We start from the raw sequence: 26,114 nt of genomic DNA, 5'->3' as shown, positions 1-26,114 counted from the left end.
ACAGCCATTTATGCATATATGTCTTAACAGCTTTACCAGAAATTGTACCACACTAATAAGGTAGATAGAAATGCTTTTGTCATTGTACTAAACACAACGAAATATTATAAATGTATCCCTTTTCAACAAAACAATAACCATACAGACAACAATGAAGAAACATATAGATATATTACAGTGACACAACTACAGACCCCATTTTAGAGTAGACCTCACTAGTGAATATTTCGAAATGTTTTACTTCATTATTATGAATTGATATAGTTACTGTCTTTGCCTTCGTAAAGTGTATTTATTGTTGTCTTTTCTGAACATTTTTATATTCTGCATAGACTCACAACCTAGACAACTTTGGTTTTTCCCAACTACCCCCTTATACAGTAGTTCCTAACCTTTTTGGTCTGAGGTACCCCCCTCCCCCTCCCCCCCCACCCTCCCCACCTACACACACACACACACACACAGAGCCCTGTCAGATGAACTCACATACCCCTTCAACGATTCCAAAGTATGCTCCAAATGTATAACACTAATTATTATATAAAAGTTGATATTGATATTTGTTTCATACAATTGAATTTACAAAATTTGTTAAAATATTAGTTGGTTTGGTCTAACTAGTTTTCAATCTTGCAGGAACTGCAGAAGTACCTTTTATATATGTCAATGAGAAGTACCCCTGGAGTCGATACTGGCTACTGATTGGCTGGCAGGTTTCCGATTAAACACGTCATCAACATAGTTCCAGGCACAACGTGCAGGTAATCATAGCAACAATACGTCTAGCTAATTGCACCCGTCAACGTTAGCTAACATTTAGCTAGTAAACTGATTACACACAGTTTGAGAGATGGATAACGACTATTTCTAACTTTCAATTAAATTACATATTTAAAAATAAGTACATTAGCGCCATGTCAGTTCAGCATTGAACGACTTTATGGGTAAGTTACAGTTAGCTAACGTTAGCTTATTATTTTTTTTTACATGTAACGTTAACGTTAACCATAGTGTATATATCTATGAACGTTAACTAGCTACCAACTTTAACTGTTTCAGTCTTTGTAAGTCAAACGGCGATCTGAATCTGGGGATTATTGTTAACTGCCTCCTTTTCTTGCTAGCTTTAATCAAAACATCATTCAGACAGTAATGACAAACACAGATATGTGATGTGGGGTGTCTGGACTTGGAGAGGACCAGTTTATATTGGACTGAAAGACGAAATTGCCATAAAAATGTCTGACTTCATCTCAGACTGCCAAAGACTCAACGACGCTAAAGTTGGCTTCCGATTCGGCAGTTAAGGGGAAATTTAAGGGGAACTTAAAACTGTCCGATTCAGCAGGGAAATATAATTTAGATTGCTGAGTGACTGATCCTCTTTGATTGAAAGATTGTTAGTCATTAGATTAATTTAATAAATGTATACATTAATTATGTCTAAAGCACACTTTTAGATTTGTTATTGTCTTTATGAGAACGTAATAAAAGGAGATTTCACCGTTTTTTTCATATGCAGACCACATTAGACCAAGTCCAGATCCAAAACCACTATACCCAAACTTGTCAAATCTGTACTAAATTATCCCAGAGAGGCTAAAGAGTCTTAAAAACCCATTTTCAGATATGTGAAAGCCTTATTTTATTTGTGAAAATGCAATAAAGGGAGATTTTATTTTTCACATGTAGACCTGACCACATAAGACCAGGTATTGCGGGTACAGTGGTTTTGGATGTGGTCTACATATGAAAAAAAGTAAAATCTCCCTTTATTGCGTTCTCATAAAGACAATAAAGCTTTCACAAATCTAAAAGTGTGTTTTAGACATAATTAATAATTTACCTTAATGACTAACACTCTTTCAATACAGTAAGATGTTCAAAAAACGGAGGATCAGTCACCAGGATCAAGAAGACAATATGAAGTTCCCCTTAAATTTCCCCTTAACTGCCGAATCGGAAGCAAACTTCAGCGTCGTAATGGCTCAACTAATTTTGACTGTGGGTAATTAGGCCAAAACTGAATAGAAGTCAACTTGTGTAAATATTATGTATTTATGTGAAAGTGCATATCCTGCTGTTTTCATTTCACTTAGGCTGCAACTTATCCACCTGCATCCTCTTCACTTAACATAGTAAATTATAGCAAGTCATGGCACCAAACATCCAAATACTGCAATTCATGTGTGTTTCTGAAGTTTAAAAGCTTTGACTCCCCTGTGCTTAAGCAGAGACAGTGCTTAACAGTGCCCTCTATGCATAGGGTGTGTCACTACCTCTCCCTGCCAAATAGTCCCTTGACTCCCCTGCATGGTTATCTGTGCAGCGCCAAGCCAGTGTCGAGCCCTGCTCTACTGTGTAAAACACGGTTCCTGTGAGACTGGAGCCAAACGGCAACGGTTTACAGCCAGCAATTGTGAAAATAACGTTTTCTATAGTATGAGCATGGAACATATGACTTAAAAGTGCTTTCAGTGGTGTGTTGGTATGGTTTATGGTGCAACAGAATTATTGAATACATCTTGTGCTCCATCCCACTCTATGGCACAATGGCTGTCTTGCACTCGCTGAGGGGGTGTGCGGGTGGGCGGTTGGAAGTGGCGCAACATCAAGCTGTACATTTACACTAGGGAACTTGCCATATTCCACAATGGATAAAGTATTGCTAGACTTAGTAATGTCTTCTCTCATGCCTCACCTGTTGGAGCTTGGCAGGTATTATGTACAGAGACCAGGCCCGAGCCAGAAAGTGTATCAAGGGGGTTGCTGGCAGCCCCTACAGTATGTGTTGGAATGTGCCATGGCTTGCTTTTGGGGTGGGACACCATGACCTCAGGCAATAGGATGGGTGGGTGTAACTCGACTCACATAGAACTGGGTAAGGAGCAGTGAGAGATGAGGCGGGTGAGAATTGAAATAAAAGAGTTACAACTCATTTATCCTTTTAAACCAAGTGTCCATAGATGAGACGTTGGCTGACGTTCATTGTGAAACCACAGCGTGGGAAGGCATGGGTTAATGATTTGTGTCATATCTGATTGAGTTTATGCCTTTGACAACTGTCCACTTTTGAGCGCAAATAAATTTCCACTTTAATTTGGTTCACAGAGGGAGGAGGGAGAGGAGACGGAATGCTGTTTCTTTAAGAGAGAGGGAGTGAGAGTGAGTGAGAGAGAGAGAGAGAGAGAGAGAGAGAAAGGAGGGACCTCTTTGCCCTCCAGAAACCAGGAAGGGAATTGAGTTGATCTGCTGCTGCTTGGTTAGCGCATACGGGGCTTTAAGCTGCACAACAGTGAGAGGGAGAGGAGGAGAGGAGAGGGCTGAGCTAACCCACAACAAGCTTCACCACGGCCATCGCAGGTGAGCTAAAGGCACCCTGCCACCCCCCCGCTGTCTGCCCTGGGCCTGAAGTCCAGAGGGGAGCAGGACAGAGGAGGAGAGGAGAGAGGGAGGAATGAGGGAGGGGGACAGAAAGGAGAGCAGGGTGGGGGGGTTGGCCGGAGAGGAGAGGTGGGTCGCAGCAGTAGTCCCTAGTCAAGGTTCCTCTTTTTTTTTTTTTTTTTTTAATCCTCCTAAAGTACTTCCTTGTCCTGCTCTTTACCTCTGGGGAATCTTGAGATAAAGTTTATAGGATGTGTTCAAGGCATTAACTTTTCAGGCAGGTGGAAGCACTTAAAGAAGAAGGAGGAGGAGAAGGTGGAGGTGGGGGGGGTGGTGCTCTCGAGAGAGGGTGGGGGTACTGAACTGAAAATAATTGCACAAGGTATAAGCAATAGCAACAACTTTTTGGGACAGCGGAGATTGAAATGCTCCGTGCGGGGCAAGTTGTGTGCTGTGTACGCAGGGCATGTTGTGGTGGCATTACACTGTTTGAAATAGGAATAAGTCATAATTTAGGTCAGGAGTTTTACGTGTGTCAGAAATGTCACTAGAGTGTGAGCCAATGAAAGAATCCACCTCTGATGTTTGGTTACTGCTCTTGACAGTTGTGGCTGAATTTTCTTTCCTTTTTTTTTCACACGAAGCTCGGCCCTGTTTGATGGCTGGTCTGTACTTTAATACCTGGCAGCCTGCTAGCAACATACTGTAGTGTATAATTCAGCCCTGAGTGCTTACGTTAGAGCAGGCTTGGAGATGGTGGGGGTGGTGAGGGCAGAGAGAGCTGGGATGCGTAGTCCACAGCAGGGGCTGTAAAGCAGGTCAAATGGGGATTCAGAACTCTATATCCCAGAGTGCCTTGCCCTTGGCAATCCAGGAAAGGGAACAGCCGCCAGCCTATCCTGACAAGGAGGTGTGGTGAGTGAGAAGTTGTCACACCAATGAGAGCAGGGGATGCAGAGCCGAGTTGTGGGCTGAAAACAGAAAGAGGTTGGGTTGGTGGTGGTGGTGGGGGGTAGGTGTGTGTTTGTGTGGGATCAGGCAAGGGCTTGCCTGTATGACTAGGGCCACTCGCAAGTTTCCTGTCTGGTAAAGCTCTATAGCCCTGCCCAGAGACGGAGGCAGCAGAGCTGGCTGGCCGGCAGGCAGGGGAGGCAGATAGGGCACTGGAAACATTTTCTGCCTATTTGGTAAGCACTCCAAAGACATATATATACACACACACACACACACACACACACACACACACACACACACACACACACACTGTGTCTTTAGACTGTGACTGAGAGGAGAAGAGAGGCAAGCAGAGGAAATAAATACCATATTGTGTGTGTGTGTGTGTGTGTGTGTGTGTGTGTGTGTGTGTGTGTGTGTGTGTGTGTGTGTGTGTGTGTGTGTGTGTGTGTGAGAGAGAGATGGGGCTTGATAGAGTTCAGAGTTCTTGACCCACTTGCAGATAAAGGAGGGAATTGCAAATAGGTCAGTACTGAGTGTAAGGTGCTGCACAGAACACAGCTCTTAGAAATAGTTTGTCCTAAAGTTTCCATCCACATCAGGCTAACTTTTAAACTATGGGCATGCATTGCACATCAGTATTGTTTCCGTCTTATTAAGGCACATCACTATTTTAATGTTTTGGTCTACTGCTGTGATTAAATGACACTGCTGCTATTATTAGTAGAGTGAAAAGATGAAGACCGTTGCGAATCCTGTACTGCTGCTTCTTTAGGAGTGTTAAAGTAATTCCACTACAACTACTGCATCACATTTTTGCCAGACTATTATGCCTGTACTATAGAGTACAGGTGTGGTATTGAGTGATAGTTTACTTGAGAAACCTCAGACATCTGTTCTTGCTGAAGGGGAGAGTAGGTGACACATCTTGTGACAACTGGACTTTACTGGTCGGGCTAAGCTACCTCAGCTAAATCCATGCAATATTAAAATAAAACTTCACCTCTGGTAACTTTGTGAACTATGCTGAAAAACTTGTGTACTTGCGGATTGATTTCAATTTTCTCAGCTACTCGCACCATGGTCAATCTCATGACATCTTTTACTCCCAGTTCACTCCTCCCCCCCTCCTTTCTTACCAACATCGTGTTAAAGGCAGATTCTAATCTAGCCTGTCATGTCCTGCTTGCTTGTGGTTTAAAGACTTCACAGTAACCCTGAATGCCTTGCTCGATAACCAGATGCTTATTTTTTGGCTTTGCATACTTGTTGAACCCGTTTTTTAAACGTGTGGGCACAGAGAGGGTACAAGCAGAGCACATTACATGAAGACGCCCAAATGCTGGGAAAGTGTTTGGAATGCGGCAGCAGGAAAGGTTGATAACACATTTTTTTTTATTCAGTTCAATGTCATAGACAATATTACTTACTGTACCTACTTCCTAGGTACTACTATGGAAGGAAAGTATGGTTTGTTCAAGTAAATTCCAACAAGAGGTTAAACTAGGACGCCATATGTGTTTGTGTGTGTGTGCGCTTGTGTGCATACATGCATGTATGCGTGTGCGTCTGTGTTACCAACAATAGACTCCAGGGGAATTGCAGGGGACTTCAGTGGCTGTGGGCAGGTCCAAGACACCACCCATCAATTTGGCGGTGAGGCTGCATACAGTTTGATATTCCTGTATGTTTGTGCCTACACCACTATGGCCTGAAACTAGCAGGTTCAGTTAGACTGAGAAGACAGGTTGCGTGATGTCGCCGTGGCAGTTTTAGGCTTTATTTCAGAGTGAAATGTTGGCTGTATACAATGCACTACATGTAACAGTCATTATGTTTTTCAAAGTTTTGTTTATGTGGTCAAATGATATATTGTGGCCCATATGGTGGAATCAAAACTTGAGTTGTTTTGTACTTCATACCGAACATTATAATTTCTGTGCTGCTGTTCTATCTCTATATGTTTGTTTGTATCAGTTACATTTTGAATACTTTCATCTGCCTCTTCCTTAGTGAATGCAGCTTCACTTCCCCCTAATGTTTGGTTCCCCTGGTCAGCTGCTCAGTATACCACAGCTTCCAGCCTGGCTAGGCAGATAGACAGACCCCTCTCTGTTGTTTTTCTGTTGTTGTGCTGAAGTCTAGAGGGAGTAAAGGGGCTTCTTCTGTTCTCTTCTGGGACATTTATTATGGAGAGGCCAACACAACCTGATCAAATTAGATTGGGAGAGGATGAGGCTGGGATGTCTTTCAGGGTTGGGGTAAAGCTGGACTTCAATTTTCACACTTTTGGAGTTGGATGACGTCTTTTGGTGATGTTAATCGAGGGTTTTTACATTTTCAGTATACTGTAAAAAAACAACAAAAAAAACTGAATTAGTTGAAGGCAGAATAGATGTACCAGAACCTCCTTTTAATTAAGCAGAAAGGCTAACTGATCAGGAAGGGGATATGTGACCAATCTGACACTGTCTGCATGTTGATTCATGGCGTTTTTCCATTATATGGTACCTGCTCGACTCTACTCGCCTTTTTTAGTTTTTCCATTATTCCAGCCTCCACAAGCGTAGCTCCTATGGCGCCATTTTGATGCTAACAAGCCATCACCCCCCATTAGCATTACATCGACTCCAATTCATTTTGGTGCCACTTTGACATTGAATAACTTTACATCTGAAGCATTTAAAGACTCTATTTGTCCGTTGTTTATTTCTAAAGAAACAAGACAATGTATAAAAGGCTCCATTACCTTGTATCTCACGTTATGGCTCCGTAGCAGACGGTTTGTCAGTCATAACGATTGTGTCATAACCACGCAACTTACTGTCGCACAGTAGAGGAATTACCGTACAGTACAGGAGAAGCTTGCAGGCAGTTTCAACTCACATTAGCCGTTTAAGTTTAATTACTGTTAAGTAGCGTTTTAGTTAGCGATAATTAGCCTGTGTCCATGTTATCTCCTTACATATACCTACACTCTCCGTCTCTGCAAGATTGGGAATGATTGAGATTTCTCTTGGCACAGCTACCAGAAGACTTACAACTTTCAGACACGTTGCTCACGTCACATCTATGTCTTCGAGCTCAGTCGGAGGCTGCGCAGTAACGCTCAGCGCTCACCGCAATGGGATCTGTTGGTCCATTTATTTTACTGTCTATGTACGGTACTAAATCTGCAATGGAAAATGGAGGACGGGGCACCACGGCCGAGCAGAGCTGGTACTAGCAGTGGGTTAGTGCCATTAGTGAATTGGTTTGGGATGAAACGGGAGAGAAGATGGGTGGTTGCGTTGAAGTACGGCGAGACACACAAGGGTGGGTGGGTCTGCGATGCTTTGCCTCATCAGCAGTGGAAAGGGGAAGTGGGTGATGTGGTGGTGGGTACTGTGCAATGCAGAGTCTGAGACAGAGATGGAGCAATGATGAGATGAGAGCGACAGATGAGAGGGAGGGAGAGAGAGAGGGAGGGAGGGAACGAGAGAGAGAGGGTCAGACAGTAGGGACAGAGAGAGCGAGCAAGCAGAGAGCTGGTCATCTGATAACAGAGCGGGTTCTGTTACACGCCTGTCACAGACTTACAGGAAGTCCTCTTTCCCTGTTGGGCTGCACAAAGTGGCGCATCCAGGGAAAGTTGGGCCTGTGGACTGACCAACCGGCCCGCTTGAGTTCTGCAGGACGACGCTGTGTTGGGTTGTAGTACTGTTTCTGAAGCCATGTGTTAGATTTTGTTACACTTCCTGGTTGGCAGCATGGCGGTGTCAGAGCGTGTTACTCAAGCTAAAAGGAACTCAGACCGTGGATGTGGTTTTATTACACTGCAGCTTGTGAAAGGCTCCTGTCCCAAGACATGTTATATTTACTACTATGTTATTTAATATCCACCAAAAGACAATATTTTTAACTGGCATGAAACTAAGGGACTAAGCAAGTATTGTAGTTTATAGTTTTTAGTTAGTATTAATAGAATAATATTTAATTAACAAGCATAATCAAATGAATGAATTGGTTAATGTTGATACACTGTTGTTTCTCTGTATAGAGTGTCCACAAAAATAAACACCTGCACAATGCTATGCTGAGAATACTATTTTAGTTCTTTGTATGTTGTCTCAACTCTAATGGTAATTTTTTTTTATGCTGTACATTTTAGCGGAGTGGCATTAAACTGCATTATATTTACATATGGAGGAGCAAATAATGAGAAATGATTACATTCAAATGCAATCCAACACAACAAACTACAGATTTAGAATTGACCTCAAATACCATCTTTCAGTTATTGTGTCAAACCCTATTTTAAAATGTAAGTTTTTCTAAAAGTAATAATTCACAGCTGTTGTACTGGATTGAATTACAAAGTGTTTTTTTTAATTTTTTTTATTTGTTGGCCTGTGGCTATACAGTCGGTCTGCCTGATACACACAAGCAAGAAAACAACATACAGACAGATTTAGAACGGTGTGAGAGCTTCCCGACCCCGAGTACTTAGTGCTGCTAAGTTTCACTGCTACAGGTTTCACTTTTCCAGGTCCTTTGCTATGTGGCAGCACACGCATAGATCTTTATAACATCATAAAACCCCCTGCTAACTTCCTCACATTAAACTTTGCCCAACTTGTGCGCGGTTACCTTCCCTCCCATTGAAGCAGGTTACACCAGGTGACTGAATGAGATCTCTTGAGTTTATCATTGACAGCTGAGCCGGATTCCTCGGCCAACATACAGTACGCTCAGGAATTATGATTGAGCTTGTGAGTTTAACGCCCTGCCTCGCCCACTACCTTTTCACTGGCTTTGTGTCTGTGTTTTGCTGTACTTCCTGGTTCATTTCTAGTAAAAGCAGCCAGGCCGAGACCAGCCCATGCAACTTCAGTTTTATCAGTCACTAGCCCTCTTCCTGCTTCGCTCCCAATATGACCAATCAGGTTTCCTTCCACTACTGGCAGCAGTGAGTCACTTGACTTGCACTTGCGCTCAAAATCCACTCTTCCAAGAAACTGCCACCCCCTCCCCATTCTGATTATCTTGCATTATCTTGGTCCGACCTTGAACCACCTTGACCCGAGTGAAGATTTTCCCTTGCAGCAGGGCGGGCTAGGCAGATTTGTTGCCTTAGATGCCAGTCAAGATAGGCAATGAATGAGGACAGGGGGAGGAAAGTGAAATGATAAAGGGTCAGGGAGGCATAGACAGGAGCAAAGGGCCTACCAAATTCTTCAACTTGATGTTTAATGTCCCGATTTTTCACTTGTTTTCAGTCCGGACTTTGCTGCTGTATTTCTGTTGCACTCTAATCTTAATACAAGCTTGCATTAGGTCTACATCTGAGTAGAGTTGGGAGTAACTTGATAGAATTGTTCTCTAGAATTATCTTGTAAAAGCTAAAAACACTTCACAAGGTGTTATACAATTAACAACGGCTCTGTATTTCAGTACTAAAAGGTGGCCCATCTTTGCTCCATTAACATTTTATGTTTTAAGACGGGTCATCAACTACATTTTTCCAGGGCCCAGAATGTTGCCAAGCTCACACTCCGGGGGCCAGACTTTCAAATAAAGAAAATAAACTGTACTTATACCTAATAAGCCTATCATTGTTTGATATTTTCACTTTCTTACTAAATTAATGCTATATTTATTTACATGCATTAGTGTGAACAGACTCCTAAAAAAAACATGGAAAATCCATAATGTTAACTAGGTGGTAGACGTGGAAAACCACAGCTTTAATGAAGAATGGTCTAATAAGTACGGATTTGTCTTGCCGAGTTTCAGTAAGGCTAAACCTGTAGGCGTCAAGAATAAAGAATGCAAACATGACGATGATGACGTCATTCGCGTGCATATTAAGTAGCCATGTGGATTTGTTGTGGTCTTATAATGCATCCATGGATTTACTGTTCCAGCGGAAAGGATGGTTTGTTTAGCCAGCAGCTAAGTTTACCATAATTTGTCCAAATTTCAAGATTCGTGGCAAACTAAGAAACAGTTAGACAACAAATCAGCAGCTTTTCATTTTAGCTTGTGTGTAAAATATTCGCTATTTGCAGAGTCGCATGCTGTGTTTGTAAAACAGCGCAGTGGATGAGAGTGGACTGCATGTAGACAGAGCAGATTGAAATATTGCTTCCTACATGTTCATGCCTGTAGAACAGGTAAGTAGGTATTGATAAGTATTGGCTTTTTACACACAAAGGTTTTAGTAACGAGCGTAGCGTCATCGGCACCAGCGGCCGTTGATGATCCTCTCCGTATCGTTCAGAGTTAGGTAGCCTACATGTGCTGCACGTTGTAACACGCATACCTCTCTGCGATGCCGTGTGTGGAGCGTGGACATCGATGTGTAGAATCCAGGGAAGCAGGAGGATTTTCCTGTTCGGTTTCTCCGTTATCGCCGACTCTGGCGGTGGCTGTGGTGCTTGGAAAAGAGCAGCTGCAGGCTACAGGTAAGCTAACGTTACCCTGTGTCTTTAGCTGCATGCTACCAGCCGGTAAGCTACTTTGTTCTTTTTTTCCTTCAGGTGTGCGCAAGTAGGTGGGGGTGGAGCTGGGGGAATCGCCGATCCAGCCTTTGATTTCGATAGTTGAAACCATTTCGATCAATTTCGGTTTATAAATAAAAATCGTGACACCCCTAGTATTTGCTTTAACATTCAATAGAGTCAAACCAAAAGTTTCTCAAAAATTTAAATGGAAATATTAAAATGGTTAAAAATGGAAATATTAACTTCAATTTTTGATAGTCTGATCATAGTTTTCTTTACTAATTGAGTGTACAATAAAACCTTAAAACATTTTTTTTTTAAAGTGCCGGGTAAGGTATTTCTTTCTTTGTCTATCTAAGAAACATCTGAGGTGGCAGAGGGTTAACAGTTTGTTCCTTTTGTATTTAGGAATGACTGGTATGTGTCAGCCAAAGACAGAGATACTTTTGAAAGTGTAATTTCTGCAGTCTTTAGATGATGCATTTCAGGCATGGTAACAACACTTTTACTAACTGCAACCACAGCCTGATGTCAACGTGTTTGTCAGTGAATGACAAGCAAGCTGGGTGTGACTGCCTTGGCATGGATAGTTAGAACACCGCACATAGTCATCTGAAGTAACAGCAAAACGGAAACTGCTTTACAGGAGACCGTTGTGGGTTGTTTCGTTCCTGAGATGTAATTTTGATATGTCCTTGCTGTGTGTGTGTGTGTGTGTGTGTGTGTGTGTGTGTGTGTGTGTGTGTGTGTCAGTAAATAGGAAGGACTAGAGGGACGTTACGGGTGAGATAGAGGTGATGAGGGTGGATGGGATGGGTCAGTCCTGTGTTGAAATAGTTGTTTGACTTGCAAAGCAGGCCTATGTGCTCTCGGACTGGGCATTGAGAGAAGGCCCTAACCATGGAAGTTAAACTCCCGGGACACGGATAGCTGCCGCGTTGCTCTGTGCTGGGTTGCGGGCCTTGTCACCCACAGGCATGAATTAGTGATAAGGAATGTTTGGAGCTATGAGGAGGTGTCGGGATCAGGTTTGTTGCGCTGTTTCCTCTTTCTCAGTGCACTTTGCGGGGTTATTCTGGGACAGGTGGCTCCTGCATGCGGAGTAGTCCCTCCATGCTTCGCTGGCACTGAATTGCATTTTTTGTGTGTGTGTGTGTGTGTGTGTATGTGTGTGTGTGTTTTATCTCCCCTCAGCTCAGCGTCTTTACCCCACAAAGCCGTGACCCGGGGTCAGCTATATGCCCGGGATAACGCGGTACGCAAGCTTGCAGCAAAGCCTGGACTAGTGCAGGTGCTGTGTATCTGTGTTAGAGAAAAGCAGGTTGACTCGGGTCTGGATGGGCCGACAGAGATCTATTTCCACCTGTGAAGGGCGTGACCGGTAGGCATGCGGTTGCCCTTTGTCTTGCTCTTTCTTCCATCTCGTTCTGCTCTCTCTTCCTCTCTCCCTTCTGTGCCATCTCTCTTTGCCCTCGCCTCCCTCCCGTCAGCATATTCAGATGAGGGCTTGGATAATAAAATTTGCTCATGCCATGTCTGACAGTCCGCTTTCATCTGAGCGTTGTGAAACGCAGTGGCAGTGTTTGCAGAGGCTTTGTGGTCAATTGCCTATCCAAACTTAATTGAGTTAAAGGAGATATACAGTATGGAGCAAGAAACGGTGGAGCTGTTTAAACATTTTAACCATTAATCTAACAAAGTAGTACCCTTTTAATATGACTTATCCTTTTCGTAACAAAAGCAATCATTGACCCATTTAGAGGATCATGATAAGTTTGAACAAACGTCTGCCCTCCTCCCCTGCCTGCCTCCCTAGAGAGGTCTTTTTTTTTTTTTTTATACTCTCACCTGTGGGCAGAGCTGAAACGTTGTCAGATCACAAGGTATGGGGACAGATAGGCGTTGCTTTTTACAGGGGAGAACATAACCGGTAGGAAAGAGGAGAGGCAGCCAGGTTAGGCAGGTTTGATAGTGGCGTGTAGCGTTCAAACATACCAGGAGGGCTGATCTGAAGAATTTCATTTGAATGCCTCGCTCGTGTAGAGACCAACACACTCAATGCCTCACCCCCTGCTGGGTCTCCCTGGCAGATGGAGAAGGGGCGGGGGGGTTGGAGGTGCTGGATGTCCTATATGTGTGTTTATGTGTGTTTTGTGCGTTATTGATGTCTCCATGATGTTACAGTACTGTGTGTGTGTGTGTGTGTGTGTGTGTGTGTGTGTGTGTGTGTGTGTGTGTGTGTGTGTTAGAGAAATCGAGGATGGCTTGTTGCTGCTGAAACCCCCCTCCCACTGCGCAGGCTTCAGTCGATCATTTTAATCTCCCCCCACACGTGAGCGAGGGGACAGTCTTTCCTGAAACTTGGCACACAGTACAGGGTGGGGTAACCAGCTCAGACCGGATTGACAACCTCCCTTTTTAATACTGTTCCCTCGCAGCTTGTTGCGTGTCCTCTTCCTCCTCCTGTGGAGTTTTTCCACAGGGTCTGCTCTGGCAGCCCCCCCTCCTCCCTCCACCCCCCGCCCCTTTTCCTCCACCTCCCCAGCTCTCTACTGACAGAGTGAACAAGCTGCACAGTCCAGATCCCAGCATGCTCTCTGATCCCCACTGCCCTCTGCCTATCTGTCGTCTACAACCTCTTGGTTTCTTGCACAAGTGCACACACACACACACACACACACACACACACACACACACACACACACACACGTAAATGTAGGCGTGTATATACAAGTAAACGGCCACCTGCGCACATATATAGTTCATATTCACGTTTTCATTTTAAAATGATAACCATCTCGTCCTCTCAAGCGTTACAGCACCAGATCTCAGATCAGATCTCTGTCCATACTAACACACCTGAAAGCGCATATCGCAGACTGTTCACGTACACTTGGCATGTGTGTGCCGGTAAGGTTGATAAGCCGCTGGACACGGGAATTGTCGCAAAATGAATTAATGGCTTGCCTCTTGCACACGAGGCAGTAGTAGCGTTATAAAATGCCGAATTTTAACTGCAACAACAGCTGCTAGCATCAACGGCAAGGCCAGAAACGGCTGTAATTCGTTATCCATGTTGAATTCAGTCATTCAAGTCAAGGCTGATGTTTGTTGTCTTGCAGAAAAGGGTCACATGATAAGGGCATGACAAATCAGGGAAGGACACGTTGGGACTGATAAGACCCACTCAGGGAGTGAACGTGGTTGTCTGTGTCATTGTTTCCAAAGGTTTCCGTTTCTGCCGGCTTAGACTAGAACGCAACCCCGGAGTTCAAACTGAAATGGGGTCAGCAGCATTCCAAACCTCTCCATTTTTAGGGGCTCTGAAACGCCGCTGTAGTGTGGATGCGAGGCATAAACGTAGCAAAGGATATGCGTTTTATTACGAAAACGTAGTAGTGTGGATGTAGCCTTAGTCATTCAACTACTTCATGATGTTTAAACAGGCAAAATGCCTAGCCAAATGCGTTCAAAATTGTTGTGAGCCACTATTTATTCAACAGAAACTCATGGATTGAAAATTGTCACACTTGTGCTATTGTAGTAAATACACCTGTTGTGCCAGTAGATTTGCTTTAAAATCAGTTGCAGTGCTACTGTGTGGCTTCCCTCCAGTTATTTGGGACACTCCCCCTAACGGCTCTGGAGTCCAGTGAAAAGGAGTGCAGTGTTTGAATTGGCTGTTTTTGCTCCTATATTATTTGAGCTACTCCTCACAAAAAAGATTATTTACAGTGTTCAACATATGTGGCAAATGTAAAGCCTTAACTGTGAAGTTCAGTTTCAGGTCAGAGCTCAAAATGATTTTCCTCCTATTTGGGTATAACAATCACATCATGGTGAAGGATTTTGATATGATGGCTTGGGTATTAAAACACATATTTTAATGAAAGTGTCAATATGTTGATGAGAAAAATCAGTAGAGAAACGTTGGCATTGCCAAGATACTTAATGAATAAAGATGACATGTAGAGTGAATCTTTTTAGATTTGATTTAGAGACTGACAAAGTCAGTACACAGTTTACTTGAGTGAATGTCATGAGCATACAGTATAGGATAGAGAAAAATAATATCAATACATCACCGATTTTAAAATGGGGTCATTTTAGGTTGCAGACCAAATATTAGTATTCCTCAACCAGCTTTATACTGCATACAGTTACGCAGCACTATTAAATTGTTATAGCAGAGTCACACTGTCGTTGCCGTTTCTGTTGCCAGATGTTTCCATGATTTTTAAGACCGAGTTTTGACATTAAATCATTTTGCAGTCTTTTATTTTTTTTTTGAGGTGTGACATCTTGCTTAGAAAGCTCATCCATCAAAATGCTGATTACCAAACCTGTTTTACAGCTGATAACAATACTTAATTGGCACGCAATTATTAATCAGAAAATGTATTGATCCCCAGGGGGAAATTGGGTTATGTTACAGTTGCTCCCATTCTAGAATAGAAATATATGTATATATAAACAGAGAAATTATTAGAAAAATAGAAATAAGTATGTAAAAATGTGTGCATCATACATTATATAACAATATAGAGAAAAAAAGGAATTAAATGTGTATATACTAACGATATATAACAGTGTAAACAATAAATAATGTTGAAAAATTGTGTCAAAAAAGTCTTAGTTTAAATGTACAGTATAAAAGCAGTATTGCACAGTTGAATTATTATGACCCAACTGTGTAGATGTTGCTAAGAAACACCTGTCTCTATGTGTGCATTTTACCCGCCTATGTTATGGACTGGGCACTAATCTCTTGTGATAGAATAACTGCATGACAATGCATCCTACTAACTAACTTGGTATCCTCATGGTTCTTAAATTAGGACTTCTCCGTTCGTACCCTCACCTCCATAAGGCCCTCTTTGTATATGTTATCAGAGGGGCCCCTCGTTTAGAACTATAGAATATGACTTAATAAGGATATGAGGAGGGGGTATCATGAGACCTGCAGGATCTTAAGACCAGGATGGATAAGTGGGCTATGTACTTTAGTTGAAAAGACTGTATTTCTATACATTGTTCTGCCTCCCGGACTTGACAATAGAATCTTAAATTTGGACTCATATGGGTTCAGTGTTCTTTGTCTTTAGAATCGTCACAATTGAAGTAAACCTTACACTTGTACTAAGATTTGAAATTCCAACTGTGTCCTCCATTAACCTTTTTGTGTGTACTGGATTGTGCTCTTAAGCATTCCAGTGTATATATCTGTGGTGAATCAATGAATCAATATACCTCTCTCTTTCTACATAAAGAATGTCATGAGCTGATCTATCATTTCCTGTTTGTCTCTCCCCTCCATCCCATCCCTCTATCCAACTCTTCTCCCCTCAGACAGGCAGACGGACAGACGGCAGGACGGATACACGGGTGGGGGCTGTGCTAGGCGGCTCGGCGGCAGGCTGGTGGAAGATGTCGTCAGGAGCCGGTGGGAGGGGTGGCAGGCGGCTCAGGGGGACAGCAAGCAGCGGTGGTGGAGGAGGGAGAGGAGGGGCAGGAGAGGCAGAGGAAGGCCCAGTGGGGATCCCTTTCCCTGAGCACAGCGCAGACATCCTGGGCAGCCTGAACAAGCAGCGGCTCAGCGGCCTGCTGTGTGATGTGCTCCTGGTTACGCAGGACCGGGAGTTCCCAGCTCACCGCTCCGTCCTGGCGTCATGCAGCTCCTACTTCCACAAGCTCTTCACTTCAGGGGCCGCCGCTGACCAACAGAACATCTACAACATCGACTTTGTGGCGGCAGAGGCTCTGGGATCGTTGCTGGACTTTGCCTACACAGCTACATTGACAGTCAGTCACAGCAGTGTGGCTGATATCCTTGCTGCTGCGCGCCTCCTGGAAATCCCACCTGTCCAGGACGTCTGTACACACCTGCTGGACACCAAAGTGCTCTCCCTGCCGGTACAAGACCATTATAGAACTACAAATGACGTGTTAAAGCCAAATTTAAGCTTTGAGTTGAGATTTGATCTGCTCTTCTCTGCCTTAATGAGTTAGTGACACCATAAGCAACCCATTGTAAGTGTTGTAAATGAATGTATAGCAAAGCACAGACCATGCAGTTCATGGGGATGTAGGTGTGTTTTTGGAACTGGAATAACTCATTAAAAATGTAGTTCTCCTGCTTCAGCCACTTGGGGAATGGTGTCTGGTGGTCATCATACCACCCCCTTCATTAAATAGTCAGCATAGTCAAGCTTACATCATGGCCTTTATCAGTCCCTCTCACCACACACACCCACAGCCTTTGGGTTCAGCACTCATTCTGAGCCAATGGCGCGTGTGGAAGGACAGAATGCTATTTCGCCGACTACAGACGCAGCATATCGCAGCTACACTTCAGCATGATCAAGTGTAGCTGTGATATGCACATGCATGTGCTCATGGGTATAATGAACCCCTGGGTGTGCATCCAGGATACTTGGTTAGTGATCTGCCTATGCTGATAGGCCTTACAGATGTAAGCCTTTCTCATCAGGCTTCACCTTAACTGATGTGCTTTATAGAAAGTGATTATTTTTTAATATATTTATTTCTTTTCGACATTACTGCTGTACTCCTGTCTCTCTCTATCTCTTCCCCTTTCTTTTTTTGCGCAAACTTTCACTGACTTTAAATTTTTCCTGCACTAACTCTCTTTGTTCCCCATCATGTGTCACTAGACGGGCAGTGAGCGAAGAGATGAAGATGAAGATGAAGACGAGGAGGGCAAGGGCAGAGGAGGCAGGGAGCAGGGGAACCGAGTGCGGGCCAAGGAATACCTGGAGTACTTCCAGAGAGGGGCGCACTGGAGCAGCAGCTGCAGCACGCCAGAGCTCAGGGACCTGCCCACACACCTGCACTTTAACCACGGGAATGGCGGGGGCCCCAGCAACGGGACTCCTGCTGGCCCTGGTGAGTACTACTCCCCCCTGGCCATCGCCTTGGCTCAGGCCCCCACACTGGAGCCAGAGGAAGAGGATGAGGATGAAGAGGAAGATGAGGACGGGGAGGCGATGCAGGGGAACGGCGCAAGTCTGGGGTCGTCTTACTACCCTCCATCCCAAAATGGGCACTTCTACCTCCCCCCTGAGTCTAGGCTGGGGCAGCAGACAGAGGTGGAGGACGGAAGTAGAGAGGCGAGGGAGAGGGGTTCTGCCAGTGCCCTCCTGCAGCAAATGATGGACTCCATCGAGAGGCAGAAGGAGCGTGAAACAACCGGGGAGGAACAGGGCGACGGGGATGACCCCGACATGGAATTTTACTTGAATTATTTTAACAGCACGCAGCATGAGGACCCAGCCTCTGCCGCCATGACGCAGGGAGTGCCGCCGCTCTGGTTATCACGGGGCAGAACGGGCCAAGACAGAGTAGGAGAAGGAGGAAGAGAGAGGGTGGGGGGAGAGAGAGGCAGCGGGGTCGGAGGAGGTGGAGGCGAGAGGAAGATGCGCTCCAAGGCCTTCCAGAAATGCCCCATATGTTCCAAGGTCATTCAAGGAGCAGGCAAGCTACCCCGCCACATCCGAACGCACACGGGAGAGAAACCTTATGAATGCGCCATCTGCAAAGTGCGCTTTACCAGGTAAGCCCAATTAATGAAGTGACTACCCCATGTCACATGTACTAATAGTCTTGGACTTGGCACCGTCGACAAATCGTCCGCCAGTGGGAAACACCACGAAGCCAGGGGTATTAGCACTAACCAACTTAGCTTTGCATTAGGGAGGCACAGCAGTTTGTGAATCTAATGAATGTTTACCTTGATCATGGACTGAGTATCCCTAACCAGGTCTTTTCAATGTCACATTGTAACCAAATGTTAATCAAAATGGCATGTGGAATATTCCAGCCCTGAGAGAGGGGGTCAAATGGTTATAAATGTCTGTTTTATTGTGACGGCCTTCATAGCAAAGTCCTGGAATTTTAACATGGGGATCCTATAAAAGGCTGTGCCATGGTAGTGTTATCTAGTGGAGGGCTGCTATAAAGTGCTGTGTTCTGATACAGAGTGGGATTACAGGCCCTGGATGGTGCTCTATGTGCTCCAATGCAGTAATTTGAACTTTTGATCTCTGGTTATGTTGATTATTGCCCACGGCAGAGTAGTTACACCACCCCCCTTCTCTCTCTCTGTCACTCCTTTACCTCTCTAATGAAATCTGCCATGTGCCGAGCCGATAAATGTGGCTAGTCTACAGCAGGGGACTTGAGTGCACATGGTTTCCCTGTATTTAGGAGTACTGCATTTTCCTTGAAATCATTCCTTTTAATTAATTAATCAGTGGACTTGTGCTGGAAATAGATGGCTAGAAATACCCAGAACCTCTGCTGGCATGGCAGGTAGGGAAGACCAATCAGAATTTGCCTTCTCGCTAAATTCGACCGGCAGTGGGAAGGGGGTATTGTAATCTTAATCCTGTTTGATCAGGGTTAAGAGTGTGCCTCGCACGGTAATAAATCACTCCTGTCCTTTAAATAATTCACCTCTGTCAGTGTGCCACTTTTTTTCAAGGCTTCGGCCTGTGTGTATGTGTGTGTGTGTGTGCGTGCATGCATGTGTGCGTTTCTCTTACATGTTTCTTTTGTTCATTTTTATATTTTGGGGCGCAGGTACAGACCTGTAAGTGGTGCTGTGGGTTTATTTATTTGCTTGTATGACAGTTAATCCACTTACATGGTGTGTGCGTGCGGGCATGTGTGTGTGTGTTCAAATTGAGTTGTCTTAACTACGCTTGTTTGTTTAGGAGCCCTATGCCCTGAGTGCAGAAGGGTTAGGCGATTAAAGAGCTTGGGAGCTAGAGACATAGTAAGGGCTAAAGGGGGGAGGGAGGGACAAGAGTCAGATGAAGGCCAAGGCATCCTGATAAAGTTTAGTAGGCGGTGGGGGTGGGCCATCGCAACATGATACATTTTTCAGGGTGTTATGAGATGACTTTAGGTTTAGAGAGGTCTAGCCATAGTTTTGGTCTGGTGTGACAACTGCTCTTGTACAAAATGCAATCAATTGCTTGTGGGGATAGAACTAGGTGGCAAAATTGATGCCCATTTACAGACTCCTCTATATTTCAGTACTACTCAAATATAAATGTCAAGTTTTCAAAATGATTTTGGAATTGTTCAGCTGCGGAGGACATTGAAGTCCTTAATTTCTGTTCACAAAGCACGTGCATTTCTGGAATCTGTCAATTGTTATGGTTTCTTCCTCAAAGAAAAGTTAACAGAAATCGTAAAAATGCCAACTGATACAGTGAACATTGAGCTTTCGCGTCAGTCCACAGTTGCGCTCTTGTGTGCAATTACACAGATAAAGATGTAAAGTTTATGGCTTCTCCTCAGTTGGCCTGGCTGCCCTCACAGAATAATCCCACTGGAAGAGATCCAAAGGATGGCTGTTTAATAGGAAATAAAACCATCGGAAGCATATTAAGCTGACCACATATCAGAACTAATAATATATTTTGAGTTAATTATATATTTGTAGGTGATATTACATATACCCTGATTAGTAACTGAGGCTGAAAAGAGAACCTCAAGCTGGCTGTGTGTACTGAGTGTATTCAGATAGCTGGTCCTCTAGTGCTTTTGAATTCTTTTGTCTGTGTATTCTGATGTGATCTGATGTTTACTTTGTCTTTCTTCCAGGCAGGACAAGCTCAAGGTTCATATGCGGAAGCATACAGGAGAGAAGCCTTACCTGTGTACGCAATGTGGAGCCGCCTTTGCTCACAACTACGACCTGAAGAACCACATGCGCGTACACACCGGCCTGCGCCCCTATCAGTGCTCAAGCTGCTTTAAGACTTTCGTGCGCTCGGATCACCTGCACCGCCACCTCAAGAAGGACGGCTGCAACGGCATCCCCTCTCGTCGAGGCCGAAAGCCTCGGGTGCGAGAGCCAGGGCTCCTCGATGCTCCCCTGGGTCTGCTGAGCCCAAGCTCCGACACAGGCCCTGGGCCTCGTACCATCAGGGGCCGGCGGCGATCGGAGGCATCCTCAGCAGCAGAGGTTGAGGGGGCTGCTGGAGCCCATGCACACAGTCCTCAACTGCAGGACTTGGCAGGGGAGGCGGGGCCCTGAGACTGCAGCGGCGACAAGGACACTGCTGGACACCATAGTCACTCTGCACCGCCTGTGAGACAGGCCAGTGAACAGAGAGGAGAAAAAAACACGCAAAGGCAAACTTAAAAAAAAAAAAAACAACAACTAACTATTCCTCTATAAACCAAATCAGGGTGTCACAAAAAATCTAATCTTTATATTTCTTTCTCCTTTTACTTTAGGAAATGGAGTAGACTTGCAAGCACTTGAGTCGGTTTATCTGTTAAAGAGCAAAGAACGCTTCAAATCATGCACCCATGACGTCCACTTTCTGGGCCATTTCTTTCTTTATAATAATAGGGGTTTTATACATTGGCATATGTGCTTAGGCAAATGTATGATAGATACAAAAAAAAAAACACTTGGAGCAACTATGCAGTTGATTTAGATTTGTATTGGTTTTGTCCTCACAGCCTTCAAAGCTCTAAGCAAGGTGTCTATCAAGCACCTTCTGGCTGCTGTACGGGTGAAGCGAGGACAAATCCTCCCAGTGAAAACAACTCTTTTTCTATTCTTTTGCAGTTCTGAAATGTACAGTTACCATAGAAACAACATTGCCACAAAATGGCATATGCAAGAAAAACTCACCACAATTTTGATGCAACAGTTTTCTCTCTCTAAATGTTCCAGAAAGAATCAGACAAGGGTTTGATTGAAGTGTTACTTACTCTATAAAAATGCATTTTAAGAATCTATGGTTTGTCTTATTGCAAAACAAATTTCATGTTGAGTCAAATCCACTTTAATGGGGGCTCTTCAGTTGCAGGACTAGGGAATACGAGGGGTGGAGGGTTTGTGTTTTTAAAGCACTACCACCGTCAATGTATCTGTTGGCTCGACTACTTTGCCTCTTATCCCTCAGAACCCTGCAATTTCAGCATTTCTGTTTTCCCTTTAGATTTTGTCTTAATTGTTTGTCGTTCCTTTTTGTTGACTGCTTTGGGTACTTGACACTTTATAATTGTATACATGTATATACAGCAGGTGGTGATATTGACATTAGTCCCCTCTTAATGCTGAGGTGTACTTACCAATCCTCTTAGGCTTGATGTCATATTTCTCACAGAGTGAAGCTTGTGGGTGGGCGAAATAAACCTGTATGAATGTTTGATGGGGAAAAAAAAAAACCCATTGAGTCACCCATTTGCCCTAAACTTAACACTTGATTTGTATAGTTCCTGCCCAAAGGATGAGAAGGTTGAATGAATGAATGTGCTTAACTTTGTGCAGTTTTTCGGAATCTGTCCTTGTGTGACAAGGCGCGGGTAGCATTTAACCAACCGCAGGTTAAAGGAATGGCAGGGATCCCGAGTGAGAGAATAACAGAGTACGAAGAAGAGATAGATGAGCACCTTTTTTTTTTTTTTTTTTTCGTATGTTTGCACAGCTTTACTAAAGATATCCAACAGAGCGAGAGAGAGAGAGAGGTTATATTTAAAGGAAGTGGGCTGGTGTTGGGGAGGGAGTGAGTTGAGGTTTATGTATCATGCTTATTCCAATCTTTTTTGCCCTAGGGACCACACAACCATGAGGCAACCTGTATGATGAAGAGAGCAATAAATACCTGTCCAAGTTGGGAGGCCAAATAGGAGCGCAGCTGCAGCTGGTTGATGGGGGAGGGGAACAAGGGAAGGGGAGGGGGATCTCACAATGTCTGTTGCATTCCAAAAAATAATCTCCCCCAGCTCAGCCACGTTTCCAGGCAGGAGGGGATCAAATCAGGCCTTTTCTCTCCCTCTCTCTCCCTCTGTGTTCCTCTAATGCCCCCGAACTAGCCTAGAGGGGATATTATTATATTAGAGCCTGGTGTTACTGTGGGTAGGACGCCTGGTGCTGGCAGTTTAGTTTGCGAGTGTGTTTATATGTACGTGTGTTTGTGTACATGTGTGTGCGTGGCAGCCAGGGTCGCTCTGGCCACATCATCGGTGTGTGAGTCAGCCACAGCCTGTTCAAACATGCACCCTGAGCTGCCAGCCCCAATGCACTTTCTCTGTCTCTCACACACACACACACAGACACACGCACACGCACACTCTGCTCAATGGGCCCAGGTATCCTGTAGAGAATGGGGAAAGCACCAGAGCTGACATATCTGTTTGAATATTGCAAGTGACTCCTTACATCTGGATTTGTTAGTCTTAAAATACCCAAGTTTTGTTATTGTGATCCAAATCCAATGTTGTTTTTCAAAATAGCACATTGAGCTTTTGAGTCAAGAGAACATGTGTGTCACAGCCACCCTGGAATTTCTGCAGTAGTGCTATAGTTCATCTATCAGTCCTTTTTGCACCTTGATTGGAAAGAGGCAGGTTATGAATGCACTTTGTTACTGAGGTGGGAACTTTTTGTCAAGAAAAACGGGTACTTTCAAACAAACTTCTGTCCACGGTGGTGAAGTTGAGCTCCTCCACTGGTTTGGTTCAGGTTTTGACGACCAAGCTGCCAAAAAAAACTACAAAAAAAAGACGCCGGGTGGGTTTCCGATACAAACATTGAGTTTTGTGACCTTAAAAGACTAAATCAATCCATGTAGCTGATAGCACTTGAAGTTAGTTGATGCTGAAATCTAGCGGAGTTGTCTGTATGTCTTAATGTAAAGGAAGCGGCTAGAAGAAGGAGGCAGACAAAGAAGAAAGGGCGCTGGGTGTGTGTGTGTGTGTGTGTATGCGTGCATGCATTTTCTTTTTCTTTTCGTGCATGTGCACAAGCATGTGTTGCAGGCTGGAGGGTCTCAGGACAAGCTTGGATAAACAAACTTTGTGTCTGCCCCATCTGTTCACCAGCTACTCTCATAACTACACGTGTTCTCCGAGGAGCCACAGTGAAAAAAGGTCCACTGTACCACAGAAGCAAAAATACCATATTGTAAAACAACTCATTGGACAGTTGCTTGTTTACTTCACGGCTCTCTTGGTGCAGATTTGCATACCTTTTTGTTTACCCTTGTTGGTGATTGTCAGGGGTTGGCTACGTCTTCATAGTTTGTTTCTATTTTTGCTTCTCCGTTACGATGAAGATGGGGTTTATTAATTCGCAGTTTGACTCCCACAGGCAGACCAATGCAAGCCGGGTGTGTGATCTTCATGTAGTGTACTTCATGTACTTGGTATGGACCGCTTAAATCACTTTTGTGTTGATGTGGCAGGATGTCAGACTTGTTTGCCATCTTAAACACTGTTTCTTTGGACCTTAATATTTCCCCGTAAGTCTTACGTTGTTTTGTAGATTAACCAAAGCTTTTGCCCTCGATCTTAGTCTACTGTAGACTAGAGATATTGAAAGTATGTCTATAATTTATCCCGACTGGGCCTCCCTGCAGATGCCCTCCTCTTGAATAGATATGCAGAAATGTGTGTGAAATCATACAGCTATTTACTTGAGTTTGCTTTCTCTTGCTCTTTGTATCCTTGTGGACAATAGAATCGGAGGTTTAAGGATGTATAGTTTATTTCTGTCTGTCTACACTTGTTTTCTTAAAATAACTTCTTGTGCTACATTTTTTTTTTCTAACAATTTTACATGGCTGTGTGTGTGTATGTGTGTGTGTGGGTTGGGGTCATGGTTTTGGGTTGCTGTGCCAGGAGGGTGGGGTAAATGGGTGCTTGGGTGCTTGGGTGGGGTTATGGATATAAAGCCTGATAGCACTGGAAATGGTGCTTTAGCTGAGAGAGCAAAAGTTTGCACTAATGTTAAATGTCCTTGTCCTGCTTATGGGAGAAGGGCAGGCGACCTCAGAAAGGCCTGCGAGTTTCCATGAGCACAGAGCAGTGTGGTTAATCAATGGTCTCTTAAAGAGTCCATCCAACCCCTCCGTAGAAATAATCATGTACAGTATATTAAGAAATATACAGATGTCCAACAACAACAAATACCAAAGGAGAAGAAATGGCTTGCATTCAAGTCATTGGACATTTTAAGCTACCGAGTTGGATTAATAAGTTTTGTTGTTAAATCTGAAGGCTCTTGAAAAGAGAACTTTTGATGGACACTAGAAATGGTGTGATTACAGCTCTTCATATTAAGAAATATTCCAAATATACAACATTGAGGCACTTAGAAAGTTCAAAGCCTCACCGAAATCATTTGAAACCTTTGAGTTTGTCCTGGTCTGATGGCTGAGATGTACCGTATGCAGGTGCCAGATATATTAAATTCAGTTCTTTTTCAATTTTACAAATGGGATCTTATCAACATTTGTCTCATGTTTATTCAACTGATGAATAATGAGAATGAAATATATTGGCTTTTGTTGAACACTGTTATTTTGATAATTGCTGAACTGGATGTTTTTCAGTTTACTTTCCGAAAAAAAAAGATTGAATTGAAATGTAATTGAAGCAGACTGGGACTTTGTGGCCTTGTCTGAGCAGCACTAAGCTTGTTTGTTTTTTAATGTTTCCAGATAGTTGTATTGTGCAGTGTGGGGCTGAGGCTCACTCCCACCAGGTTGACAATGTTAACATCAAGGGCCACAGTGTGGCAGGAACTGACAAAACTCACAACTTTGTCTAATTTTTTTTTACCATAAGCACTTTTCTTCCCATATTTAAAAACCAAATTGTTAAAAGCTGATTGCTTGGTACTAAAATTGACCATTTAGTTGTTTAAGCTTTACTTGAATAAATATTTATTTTTTAATATATTTTATAATAATGTCTCTGTACTGGCCACTACTTCAGAGCTTTGTCTCTGTCAGCCTCTATGGCTCCACAACTGGTCCGTCCCCAGCCTCAGCCCCAGACCAAGGTTGCTCTGACCCAGGCTACACTGAGACAGTCTCAGAACTTTATTGCAAGTGTTTTTCCAAATTGACCTTGATATGTTTTTTTGTTTTTTTTAGTTTTTTTGCCTATGCTGTTATCAAAGAGTTTTTGTGAATATCTGAGAAGGCCATAAAACAAAGACAACCAACAGCTATGATAACATTTATAACTGTAAATAATCAAGCGAAGCAGGACAGGATGACTGTTAATATTGAGATTCGTGGTGGCAGACAGGGGACTATTTGCTTTGCTTCGTCATTTTGCGGCACACCTGATTATTTTTTTTGCGTTTTTTTTTTTTTTCCCCATCAGGCTCTTGATGCACAGCAAGCTGAGCGCAGCATATGCAGTACGGCACTATGCGCAGCGTGGCTCTGGCACTTCCACAGACAGCCCTGGGTCCTTCAGAGAGGCAGGCTGGTGTCTGTTGGCTGCTCT

At 43.8% G+C, this 26,114-nt stretch overlaps 1 protein-coding gene across 3 annotated transcripts; it reads left to right on the top strand.

Annotated features, from left to right (window-relative positions):
- Positions 1 to 773: 773 nt before the first annotated feature.
- Positions 774 to 22,522, top strand: zbtb7a (zinc finger and BTB domain containing 7a). Of its 3 annotated transcripts, XM_028587953.1 has the most exons (4): positions 774 to 944; positions 16,177 to 16,736; positions 17,498 to 18,396; positions 20,457 to 22,522. In XM_028587953.1, exons 1-4 carry the CDS (start codon positions 941 to 943, stop codon positions 20,890 to 20,892), a joined length of 1,899 nt encoding a protein of 632 aa, XP_028443754.1. In that variant the 5' UTR covers positions 774 to 940; the 3' UTR covers positions 20,893 to 22,522. The 3 variants fall into 3 exon arrangements, 1 of the variants encoding a protein (XP_028443754.1); XR_003693395.1 differs by lacking the exons at positions 17,498 to 18,396; positions 20,457 to 22,522 and having other exon boundaries at positions 16,173 to 16,260; XR_003693394.1 differs by lacking the exons at positions 774 to 944; positions 17,498 to 18,396; positions 20,457 to 22,522 and adding an exon at positions 3,228 to 3,363 and having other exon boundaries at positions 16,173 to 16,254.
- Positions 22,523 to 26,114: the final 3,592 nt, after the last annotated feature.

This window comes from Perca flavescens, chromosome 9 (assembly GCF_004354835.1).
Source record: "Perca flavescens isolate YP-PL-M2 chromosome 9, PFLA_1.0, whole genome shotgun sequence".
In the NCBI taxonomy this organism is placed as follows: Eukaryota; Metazoa; Chordata; class Actinopteri; order Perciformes; family Percidae; genus Perca; species Perca flavescens.
This window is presented reverse-complemented; position numbering and strand designations above follow the sequence as displayed.